This window comes from Oryza brachyantha, chromosome 6 (assembly GCF_000231095.2).
Source record: "Oryza brachyantha chromosome 6, ObraRS2, whole genome shotgun sequence".
In the NCBI taxonomy this organism is placed as follows: domain Eukaryota; kingdom Viridiplantae; phylum Streptophyta; class Magnoliopsida; order Poales; family Poaceae; genus Oryza; species Oryza brachyantha.
The window spans coordinates 2,554,898-2,567,933 of record NC_023168.2 but is presented as its reverse complement, the minus strand read 5'-3'; the positions used below and the strand labels follow the sequence as shown (position 1 = coordinate 2,567,933).

Genomic DNA, 13,036 nt, shown 5'->3' with positions numbered 1-13,036 from the left:
TAGCGGATATTAAAATAAAAATAAAATGACCATCATACTCTCAATAGATACTAATAGTATACTCGTGCAAGCGCTAAGGCCTATGGTTCAATTTAAAAGAGCAAATAAGATATTATAAATTCTTTTAGACGCACTATTTGGGCCGCACCATATCCGCACTGTACATCATACTTAAAAAACATAATCTTTCCGTTTATACTTATACTTATAAGCCAAATTTTGAATTTAACCTTGAATTTTGGGTTTTTTCAATATAGTTTATTTTTTCGACCTTATCTTTTAAATCGCTAAGAATATGTATATACAAGTTGTATTAATAAATTATTTTTTGTTTGTAAATATGTTGTTTGGACTTTTTTCAATAAAAAACCAATCAATCACCCAAAAGACCCGTTAGTGCGCATTAAATCTGACCATTCATTTGTCTGGGCACTTTTATACATGACATGATGATTTTAAAAATACATATAAATAGGTGAGACCGGAGACAAATCTGTGTATAAATCCTACAGTGTATCGAGCAAAATACGTAAATGGCATGACTACTTTTTCTCACGATACTCTTATACTAGTGCGTACTATAAAACTCACTCATGCATTCCACCACAACAGTACAGTCAAATCGCCATTACTGAAATATCTTCTCTGATCTGATCCAACCAATAACCTGACCTAATCATCATCCATCCATAATCCATTCAGGCTCGTCAGGTCGATCCAGCCATCCCCATCATCACGGACAGGTCGACAATGGCAGCCTCCCAGGCTCAAAGCTTTGTCCTGACGGAAGACTCACACCGGATCAGTCCAAGAACGGAGCAAGAAGACGAGTGCAGCGACGGGAAGCTGTCCCTTTCATCGATTGGGCCACTCTAATACTGCCAATCACATTATCCAAAATGGAGTTCGTCCAGAAAAAAAAAATCTGGGGCCATCTCTCTGCCCTGATCCTTCGATCAGTTCGAGGTCGGCATCGAACTTAGATTAGATCACTAGTATACATTGGTTGATATCATCTCTGCATTGTGATGGCGAGCTTTACATTGGATTATTGATTGATTCATCTGTTGGATTTTTTAAGGTTTCATTTCTCTGAATGTGGTTAGGTTATGGCCGTACATGGAGCTGTCAAGGAGTGACCACTTGCTGTTTAGTTTTGTAATAATCTGTGACCTGATGACGACTTCAGCACCCTGTGAGTGATGCCATGGTACAAGCATTATTCGCATAAAGGTATAAACTTTACGCAGACTTTGACAGAGATCCGTGAATTGGTGCCATCTTGATCATGTCCAAGTTCATACCCATCCGAGTCATCTCCTGCTGTCCGGGCCCCTTTGAATTACAGGAACGAAAAAAACAGAGAAATAGAAAAAATATATGATTCTGATAAAAAATATAAGTGCAAAACAGATAATTGCAAAACATATAAAAAAACACAGGAATGCTCGTTTGATTAGACCAAAAAAAACACAAGAATTTAAGGAGAGATAAATACTCAAAATGATTTTTTTTCATGAGGTTCTACCTCTTATTAAATTTTCTCCAAAATTTACATGGTAAGAGGCATTCCACAGGAATTTCATAGGATTTTATAGGGTTTATTTCTTTGATTTAAAAAGTTTTATAGGAAAAATTCTATAGAAATAAAATCCTATGAATTTTTTTTGAATCAAAAGACCTTTATCTCTGACGAGTGACGACGCTAGCTTGTTCTCCCCTTGTATCTGAATGTACTGCGTTATCTGAATACACGTCTTGCATCATGCATAATTGGAGAGTTGTAATTAGAAAGAGATACCCCATTTGTATTTGTTTTAGTTTGACCAAGCTCATTAAAACATACCAGTATTTATAATACAAAATAAATATAATATTAAAATATACTCTTCATGTTTTAAAATGTAAGCATTTCTAATATTTATGTTATACGAAATATAATTATTTTATAACACTATTTATGGTACTATTTGTCGTACCAATCATTTCTCGTTCAAAATTATTCTCGGTTTAACCTCACATATCTTCACATCCTCATCCATTCCTCTTTTACACCAAGAGACGACATAGTCTTTTATTATTAATCTTAATCCTTATTAAATAAAATAAACTAGAAATGCTTACATTATGTGATAGTGGCAGTATTTAATTTTCGATGATTAGCAAACGTTAATATGCTTAAGTGTTTAATCCAGGGGAAAATCCAAAATAACTTAAATATGAAACATGTCGTGCGAACTAGCGGACATTATTGAATTGCTAATCATCGACAGGGTTCCCGAAACCGTGCAACGAATGGTTACAGCTGCCTGCATGTAGCGCGGTAACCGCGGACCCGGTTAAAACCATAGCAAATTTGCGTTTAAATAATTTGAATTCAAACTCTATGTTTTTCATGATAAAATCGTGTGGTTTCAGACGATTATCGTGTGGCTTTGGTAAAAGACATGGCTAGTTGAGTTTGAGGGAAATTTAAATGAAAAAAATCCTAAAGTACTAAAAAATTATGGAAAAATAAGAAATAACTATTGTAGTATATTTGGTACATGAATAACATATTAGTTAGTACACAGAATAATTCAGTATAACCTTTGCTAAAAGTTTGACATCGGTAGAATTATAAACAACGATTCAAAATTAAACAATCAACACACAACACAACTGATATAGCACTTAAATATGGTAAAATCCAAGGTGGTCCTGGCCTATATCAACCACCTAGATTATTTCCAGATTTTATTTCTCATTTTTTAAAAACAAATATATATAAAAGTTTATCATCTTTGTTTATATAAAATATATTTTTAATCCTATATCAGCTGATTTCGTCGTTTACGGCTATAAGAGCAAAGCTAATGGTTGCGCCGATTGCCGGCGAAATGAAGTTGCCACATCATCCTGAGTCAGCACTAAGGGCACTCACAATGCATGGTTTCTATAGGTATTAATAGTAAGATAGACACTAACCATTCTAATGGATGGTTTCTTGTAGTAGTTTCTACGGAGACTAAAATTTAATGAGCATATGCATACATCACATAAAAGAAGGATCATGTGTGACAAGGTAATGTGTGGCATAGTATGTATGCAATATAACTCATTGTACATGAAAGTGATACGCCAGTGCATCCAAATATAGATTAAAGTCAACCATTACACTTAGAATAGAAATGTGGATAGCAGTGGGTTGCACCTAAATAACCATGACGTAGATAGCGTTGTTCATTACAATAAGATAAGAATATAAATATAATTGTGTTCGGTTGAGCTAAAGTGGAAAATTCTGCTGCAGTTGTGGCTGCATTTCTTTCTGCAGCAGCTATCACTTAATTAAGCTCAGTCGACCATGCTCGAATGCCAAAATAATTATAGAGTAGTATTTTGATAATCTCCTGCCGTAGCTTGTCTTCCTGCATGCAGAAAACATATCCAGCATCCTCCAAATAGAAGCCACCAACATTTTCATTTCCTGATGATCAACCTGTAGATACGATGAGCTAGTAAATTAACAATTTTGTTGAAAGAAAAAGAGATGGGCGGTATATTAACAAAACTACTAGCAATAGGGTAGTATATATACAACTAATATTTCCACCTAATTAGTTTGATTCCCAAACTTTTGCCAGATGTGATCAACCAAATCAGATCATAGTTGCCTGTGAATTTGGCGATCACGAATCTCTTCATTTCTCTGTAACACTTGTTCCATCACTGCATCATGACCATGAGAGACTGTAGGTGCTTGAACAGTAGACGTGGTTCCTTCTTCGTTCAGGTCAAAAGAATCATCCTCTATGTCCTTCTCGTCTTCAATTATCATGTTGTGAAGTATTATACAAGCTAACACGATATTCTCAAGGTCCCCTTGGTCATATAGACGTGCCGGTCTACGTAGAATGCAAAAACGAGACTGCAAAATCCCAAATGCACACTCAACATCTTTTCTTGCCCCTTCTTGTTTTTCCGCAAACAACTTATGTTCAGCTGATTGTGGTGCACGTATTGACTTAACAAAAACAGCCCACTCTAGGTATATGCCATCTGCAAGATAATAAGGTTCGCTATATTGCCTTCCATTCACAAAGAACTGCACTTGGGGAGCTTCTCCTCTCAACCGATCAATGAACAAAGACGATTGGTTCAGCACATTGATGTCATTATTGGAACCTGCCACTTAAAAGAAAGCATACCAAATCCATCTATCATGTGAAGCAACGGCCTCTAGAATGATAGTTGGAACACCATGGTCACCACGACTGTACTGCCCCTTCCATGCGTAGGGACATTTTTCCCAATACCAATGCATACAGTCAATGCTACCCAACATGCCAGGGAAACCACGACGCTCACCAATCTCCAACAAACGCTCTACATCTTGTACAGTGGGGCGTCTCAAATATTATCCACCATATACTGCAATGACACCCTTAACAAACATTTTCAAGCACTCAACACCAGTACTTTCTCCCATCTTCAAATATTCATCTTGTTGGTCTGCAGAGCCACCATATGCCAATTGACGAATTGCTATTGTACACTTATGAATTGGCGAGAATCCGAGACGATTCAAAGCATCCGGCCTTAAGGTGAAATACTCTGACCAACCACTCAATGCCTCCACTATCTTTAAAAAGAGACTCTTCCTCATCCTAAATCTTCTACGAAACTGTACCTCATTGTAGACTGGATTAGGCGAGAAGTAGTCATCCATTAGTTGGTGCCTAGCTGTCACGCCCAGAAATTTACTCTAAATTTCTGAACAATAGCATGTATTAAATCTCGGTCCAGGAAGGGAAAAAAAGGAAAAGGGGAAAAGAAAAGGGAAAAAGGGAAAAAGAGAGAAGGGAAAAAGAAGAAAAAGGAAGGAGGGGAAAAAAAGAAATTACCTCCAATTTTACCGATTTTTATTAAGTTTATTTGAGCAAATTTTATTATTGTAATTCAAGTTTAAATCCTGTTATTGATTTAAAATGCTTTTCGGGACATTTTAGAATATCCAAAAAGCTTTCAATTAAATTAAATTAAATTAATTGCACTGGGTTTTCTCCTGAACTTTAATTAACAAATTATTTTTAATACATTATTTTATTATTTTTTGGCTTGGGTAAAACTCAGGGCGTGACACTAGCTTCTTCACGTGGTCTGTCCACATACCTCCTATAACCACGCTGAACTCTTCCTCCTTGTAAACCATCAGCAATCAGCAATGGACTGCATTTCAGATATTAGATGATTGCCTAAATCATCCATGATTGCTTGCTCTTGAAGATACTCATCCATGGAGTATAAATCAATAGGATCAATGTTGTCATCTCCATCCATGGCAGCGGTTACAAAAATAAGACAGTAGAGAGTATGGGTGGCAGGGTAGTGTCGTGTAGCAAAGAATGTGGTGGCAGAGGGAAGGAGTGTCATGGAGTAGGCAATGTTGTGCATATATAGAACTGTGGTGGCAGTGTGAATGGCTCTGTTCACACTTGCATGCAGGAACTCGATAGTTCATTGCCCTAGCAAAAATTAAACGGTCCTACTACAGAATTAGTTCACACTGCATTTTCCCAGCTGAAATTAAATAGCCCTACTATAGAATCAGTTCACACCTGCAGAAATTAATATTTCTACTACAATATGCATTTTCTCATGCAAAATTAAATAGCCCTACTATAGAATCAGTTCACACTTGCATAAATTAATATTTCTACTACAGTGTGCATTTTCCTAGGCAAAATTACATAGCCCTACTGTATTCACACTTGCAGAAATCAATATTTCTACTACAGTCTGCATTTTCCTAGCCGAAATTAAATAGCCCTACTTTAGAATCAGTTCACACTTGCAAAATTAATATTTTTACTACAGTATGCATTTTCCCAGCCGAAATTAAATAGCACTAATCCCAGATCAGTTCACAATTGCAGAAATGAAACATCACAAATGGATCAGTACTTACCTAATAGAAATATAAATATCCTGCATCTTCCAACGATTACAAATCCATCAGGTACAAGGCTACAAAAAATAAAATAGTAAGCTAATCAGTCCAATAATAACAGTAGGCTAAGCAGTCTAAAATATAACACTATTCTGAGCAATCCCATACCTTAGGAAATAATGCAAGTCTCAAGCTCTCCAGTGCTTTGTTTCTCTCATCCAAAGCTTCTGCAGTAAGTTGAGCACTAGGTGCAAGAATCAGCTGTGTGTAGGTGTCTAGCATTTTACACTTGGTTTGCTCATGACTTGTTTCATTATTAAGCCTTGCTGCTTCAAGCTTCTTATCAGCCAAGCTTTGTTGAACTTGAGTCATCTTCTCTCTCCATCCTAGCATTATTGCTTACTTCAATGAATTTTTCAAGTTTTTCATTGAAAGCTAACAAAACATCAGGTCCCTTTCCCTTGCTGTTGCGTTTATTCTTGGCTTTCTTATGGCCAATTGGTCGATGTTCTTCCACATTCACCACTTGAGCTAGGTTAGCTTTTGCATTGTTTTCCTTTTCCTTGTTCAGCCTATTGACATACGCAGACCACTTCTTCTCGCCGCGTACTACTTTCCATATATGCTTTTTCTTTAATCTGGTCATCACTCATCCCACTTTGCCATACTCTAGCAGATTTTACCCAACAAGCATGGAAATCACTAAGAGGTTTCTTAACACGTTCCCAACGAATTTTCAGTTGGTTTCGATTTCTCTTACGGCTTGTCTCTGTGGTCTTGTTGTATGTTTCAATTACATCTGCTCAGTACTGATCTATCTTCCTACTAGTGCCATCAATTGGATCCTTTGAATTGTGTAGCCAAGCACTAGCCTACAATTACAGATGCATAGTTTCATTACATGGGCTAGCATACATAGAGTTTAGACAATGTACTTAACTGCTGCAGTCAAAATGTATGGAAGTACACATGGTTGCAAAGATAACTTACCAATCTAGTATCTTCCTCACGTGACCAATTCAATCTCTTATGAGTCCTAGACCCCTGGAGGGTGTCATCATCAACATCAATTGCCTCTTTCTCTTCTGTATCTATAATATGCACCGGATTATTTGCAACTGGTGATGGGGTTCCTTTAGAACATAAATCATTTGGAGACATTGTAGACTGCCTCATTATATTACCAACAAAATGAAAATTTTCTTCCAAATTATTTCCATGCGATGATTGCAAATAATTTGTGAACCCTCCTTGTGGGTATAAACTGTAAATAGAAAAAAATGAACATCACAAACTCTTACTATGACATATAGGGAAAACTAATAGAATAAATCATCAGAGACAAAATTAAATGTATACCTACATAAATCATCATACTAAATGGTAATTTATTTTTATATCAGAGACAAGGAAAATTACTAATATAATAAATCATCAACGACAATGGCACTAAATGGCAGATTCTATCACAAGTATTTCTCTATCATAGCAGATTACTAATATAATAAATCATTAGAGACAATGGTACTGAATGACAGTCATTTTTTATGCCATAGCTATAATTTTCCTTCACTGAGAAAATTAATTCTTTCACTATGATATGATTCAATTACAGTAGTATAACAGGGAATGAATCAATAGCAACTTACCCTTCCCTGGTAGATGGCCACCATCCACCAATCGGTGAAATAGAGATAGGAGGAGAATAATTGTCACGGTCATCAACAGCTTGTGTACTAGATGTGCCAGTATGAGCAGCAGAAACACACGCACCTTCAACATCTGCTACAGTATTACGGGCAGCATGAACACCATTGCCTCGCCAGGAGCTTGGATTAGAATTTTTTGTTCTTTTCAGATGCTCGATGCCTTCTTTAACCAACGGATTCATTGGCCCGGAGTTTGGGGGATGCATTTGGGGTAATGACGATTTGGGGAGAGATTAATTTGAGAGGCTGGGTCACAGGAGTTGGGGAAAGAACGTCAATTTGGAGCAAGCGACTGAGATTAATCCATGTTTTGGATTGCTTCTAGGCGGCAGAAGGAAGGAGAACGGAGAAATATTGGAGGGAGATCGATCTGTGGTGTCTCCTACCTCGATTTGGTCAGCTTCTAGCAGGAGAAGGAGAGAGACAAGAGCTCTGCGAGGGAGATTTGGCGCGCGAGACCTTGAGCGACGCGCGGGAGACTGGTGCTTGCAGAAAAATTTGGTGAGCTCGTGGTTGCGCGCGAGACGAGGATGCGTGCCATGGGGAGCGCGCGGGCCGCACTGGATCTGAGCGAAGGGCATGGAAACGATCTCCTTCCCCCCAACGCCGCATCTGGATCGTTTCCAGTGCATCTACACGCGTGTAGACACTGGTTCTCAAATAAGAAACGATATCTTCATTTTCCCCTCTTTCTTCAATAAATGACATGACGCATCAGCAATTTGCTTACATGGCAATGTAATAAATAGGAATAGAAACTACCCTTGGTACTACATTGTGAGTGCCCTAAAACAGCCCAGTATAATGAGCAACATGCAAAGTGAGCGTTTAGCAGATTATTTAATTAATTACCACCCGTTTGAGCACTCCAGTAAACACACACGCTCCTCGGGTAGGCTGCTTGCGCCAGCAACGAGTCGGCGATAAAATACTCGCCAACACTTCTCTCTCCTCACTTCTCTCTTCCGGATTTTTATGACATGGACATCTATTTAGCTTGGTGAGTAGAATCTATTATACTTGCTCTAATACTTTCTAGAAAATAGTGCAGCCTTGGAGTCGCGTCACTGTCATTTTGGTTCTAAACTGCCATGACCCTCCTAAACCTCCACGTGGCGCTGACACGAGGCAAAAATAAAAAAAAGAAAAAAAACAGAAGCCAATTTGGGCGCGACGTTCCGCGTTCCATCTGTCCGGTGACGCGGATCCGCCGTGCCAGCCTCGTCCTGGTCCGGTCCGGCCATTCCCTCGCCGCGACGTGCCGTGCACCGGAGACGCCGCCCCCCCTCCCTCCCCCGCGTATCGGTGGCGTCGCGTGTTCGCCTACCACTCACGTGACGACTCGTCTCTCCCGGCTCGGGTCCGGCAGCCTCGCCTCAGGCTCAGACCCAACCGCCTGCGACGCGACGCGCGCGAACGCAATCGTGTCAGATGCCAGTCACCAACCCGATCCGATCCATCGCCGCCGCCAATCCCATGGCGCGGACGCTGCTGAGCTCCTCCGCCGCCCTCCTCCTCCTCCCGCGCCGCGGCAGCATTTATACCCGCGCATTCCCCCTCGCGTCGTCGTCCCCTCCTTCCCCGCTCCGCCTCCGCCGCCTCCGGTCTCTTCACGGTTCTCGCCGGTGCGGTGTTCGTCCACCCGTTCTTGGTCTTGCTGCTGCTCTGTCCAGTGGCGTCTCCGGTTCTTGGTGTTGATTTTTGGTCGGGTTGGTGGTGGTGATAGGTGGCAGAGGAGCAGGTGCTCGGTTGGGGCGGCGTCGTCGTCGCCGGCGTTGCGGAACCTCCCGTCGTGGTCGAATAAGCGGAGGGAGGGATCGGAGGAGATGACGGTTACGTCGTCCGTCAAGGTCGCTGGAGGGGAGCTTTCGGTCCATGGGCGGACGGTGCTGTCCGGGGTGCCGGAGGTGGTGCGGGCGTCGTCCGCGGCGGCGGCGGGCCCCGTCGATGGGGTCTTCCTCGGCGCTGACTTCGCCGAGCCGGCCGCTCGCCACGTCGTCTCCCTCGGCGCGCTAAGGTTCGATCTTGGTGTCTCGAGTTCTCGACTCCAGATTTCTGTTCAGATATTGAACATGTTTGTGATTTGATTGGTGGATTTGGGCGAGCAGTGGGTTGCGATTCATGGCATGCTTCCGGTTCAAGCTGTGGTGGATGGCGCAGAGGATGGGGGAGAAGGGGGGCGACGTGCCGCACGAGACGCAGTTCCTGCTGGTGGAGTCCAAGGCCGTGGATGGCTGCGTCGGCGAGGACGCCTACGTCGTCTTTCTCCCGCTCGTCGAGGGCGCGTTCCGGGCGAGCCTCCAGGGCGGCGGCGCGGGCGGCGACGAGCTCCAGCTCTGCGTCGAGAGCGGCGACGCGGACACGCGCGCCGTGTCGTTCGACCGCGCGCTCTTCGTGGGCGCCGCGGAGTCCGACCCCTTCGCCGCCATCGCCGGCGCCGTCGCCGCAGCCAAGTCCTGCCTCAAGACGTTCCGCCTCCGCTCCGAGAAGAAGCTCCCCGGCATCGTCGACTACTTCGGGTGGTGCACGTGGGACGCCTTCTACCAGGACGTCACCCAGGAGGGCGTCGAGGCCGGCCTCCGCAGCCTCACCGCCGGCGGCGCGCCGCCCAAGTTCGTCATCATCGACGACGGCTGGCAGTCCGTCGGCACCGACCACCAGAACCCCGACGACACCGGCACCGACGCCAAGGACAGGCAGCCGCCACTCGCCCGGCTCACCGGCATCAAGGAGAACAGCAAGTTCCAGGACGGCGACGACCCGGCCGCCGGCATCAAGACGGTGGTGCGCGCGGCGAAGGAGAAGTACGGCCTCAAGTACGTGTACGTCTGGCACGCCATCACCGGTTACTGGGGTGGCGTCCGTCCCGGCGTCGCCGGGATGGAGGGGTACCACTCCAACATGCAGTTCCCCAACGTCTCGCCGGGCGTCGTCGAGAACGAGCCCGGCATGAAGACCGACGTGCTCACCACGCAGGGGCTCGGCCTCGTCCACCCGCGCGCCGTGTACCGCTTCTACGACGAGCTCCACGCCTACCTCGCCGCCGCCGGCGTCGACGGCGTCAAGGTCGACGTGCAGTGCGTCCTGGAGACGCTCGGCGCCGGCCACGGCGGCCGCGTCTCGCTCACCCGCCAGTTCCACCAGGCGCTCGATGCCTCCATTGCCAAGAACTTCCCGGAGAACGGCATCATCGCCTGCATGAGCCACCACACCGACGCCCTCTACTGGTACACTCCATCTCTTCATCTATCAAAACAACTCAATTGAGCATTTGAGCTGCATCAATGGTGTTGAATTCGATCCTCATGGATCAAAATTTTCTTTCTGCAGTGCTAAGCAGACGGCAGTGGTGAGGGCATCGGATGATTTCTACCCGAGGGATCCGGTGTCTCACACGATCCACATTGCCGCGGTGGCGTACAACAGCGTGTTCCTCGGCGAGTTCATGCTCCCTGATTGGGACATGTTCCACTCTCTCCACCCAGCCGGCGACTACCATGGCTCGGCGCGGGCGATCAGTGGCGGCCCTGTCTATGTCAGGTTCGCACAGTTCTCTCATGAGCAGTTTTGAATCAATTGCAATGGCAATATTAGGTGCAATCTGTGGCTAAACTGTGTTCTTGGCGATGGCATTGCAGTGATGCCCCTGGGAAGCACAACTTTGAGCTGCTGAAGAAGATGGTCTTGCCCGACGGCTCCGTTCTTCGCGCGCGGCTGCCTGGCCGGCCGACCAAGGACTGCCTCTTCACCGATCCGGCGCGTGATGGCGTCAGGTGAATGAATTCAACCCCCTTTGATCGAGTTGTCAAGCTGCACGTTGTGCTAATGCTGCTTGGAGCTTGTTCGTGATCAAATTCTGAACTGTGTGGCTTGGTTTCTGTAGCTTGCTGAAGATTTGGAACATGAACAAGTTCACCGGAGTGCTCGGCGTGTACAATTGCCAGGGCGCAGCATGGAGCTCTGTGGAGAAGAAAAACACCTTCCACCAGACCGGCTCCGAGGCGCTCTCTTGCGGCGTCAAGGGCAGCGACGTTCATCTTATCGCCGATGCCGCGACCGATCCCGAATGGAACGGTGATTGTGCCGTGTACCGTCATGCAAGTGGTGACCTTGTACTCCTTCCAAATGGCGCGGCATTGCCAATCTCCCTCAAGGTCTTGGAACATGACATCCTCACCGTGTCCCCAATCAAGGTCAGGCCACATTGCCTCATGTTCTCCTCCACTAGCATCACATATGTTTAACCTGCTGTATGATTGCAAACTTGCAATGCAAAGGGCTTGGCATCTGTGGACTAACTGATAAATCTTGCCATTGCAGGATTTGGCACCTGGGTTCAGGTTTGCACCGATCGGACTGGTTGACATGTTCAACAGCGGGGCGGCGGTGGAAGGCCTGACCTACCATCGTCTCGACGGCATAAAGTCACTAAGCAATGGCTCTCCTTCCACCTTGCCGGAGCTGCAGAGCTTGAGCTCCCAGGCCGTCGGATTGGTCTGCATGGAAGTCAGAGGATGTGGAAGGTTTGGTGCCTATTCTTCGGTCAGGCCAAGGAAGTGCATGCTGGCTTCAGCTGAGGTGGAATTCACCTATGATACTTCCTCTGGGCTGGTGATGCTTGACCTGGGGACCATGCCCAAGGAGAGGGTTCACAAGATTGTTATTGAGTTGTAAGATTGTAGGAGAAAACACATCAGAATGTCAGTTCTGATGAATCCACTATGATGTTCATCAGGAGCATCATTTTGGTGATAGGAATTTGGAGAGGATAGGATTTGATCATCTGATTCAATTGAGGGAAGGAATATATGGTGACATTTTTTCTGTCAAAAGAAAAATATACGATGATATTGTTGAAACAATCTACTGGAGTACCATTGGTAGACTTAACAAGTGGCCTTCAGAATTATGATACTCTGACAAAAATAACTCTTCATTTCTGAACCCTTTAATGTTGAGCACATGGTGTGGCACACCAGCAGTGCCCTAGCTTTGTACTACTAATTATCTCTCTTTCTGGTTGTTGGTGTTGCAAATTCAGTATGCCTACTTTGTCTAGCTGACTAAAACTGAAGAAAAAAAATCTGTTTCCAGCAAAATTATTGATTCTTCAGATTACTTGCCTACTTGACTTCACAGAAACTTGTTTAGCTCATGAGACAGTGAATTCATCACAGTGAGACCATTTGCAGTTCAGACAAAGTTTGCAGTTTTTTTCTTTCTGAAAACTGCTCTGGAAGGCTGCAATTCTCCAGATCTGGAGCAGGTCACTACTATTTGATCACTGTGAATGCTACACACAGATGACAGCTTTATGCCTTGTTGGTTTTGGCCTCTTTTGATTTAGGGTTATGGCTTGTTTGGTTTCCAGCTGATTTTTGCTCCACTAAAATTG

The 13,036-nt window shown here is 44.3% G+C and overlaps 1 protein-coding gene across 1 annotated transcript; it reads left to right on the top strand.

Annotated features, from left to right (window-relative positions):
- The first annotated feature begins 8,994 nt into the window (after positions 1 to 8,994).
- On the top strand, positions 8,995 to 12,503 carry LOC102718842 (probable galactinol--sucrose galactosyltransferase 6). Its single transcript, XM_015838255.2, has 7 exons — positions 8,995 to 9,266; positions 9,368 to 9,658; positions 9,750 to 10,868; positions 10,972 to 11,181; positions 11,280 to 11,414; positions 11,525 to 11,834; positions 11,962 to 12,503. The coding sequence occupies exons 1-7, from the start codon at positions 9,073 to 9,075 to the stop codon at positions 12,313 to 12,315; spliced, it is 2,613 nt and encodes an 870-aa protein (XP_015693741.1). The 5' UTR covers positions 8,995 to 9,072; the 3' UTR covers positions 12,316 to 12,503.
- The last annotated feature ends 533 nt before the right edge of the window (positions 12,504 to 13,036 follow it).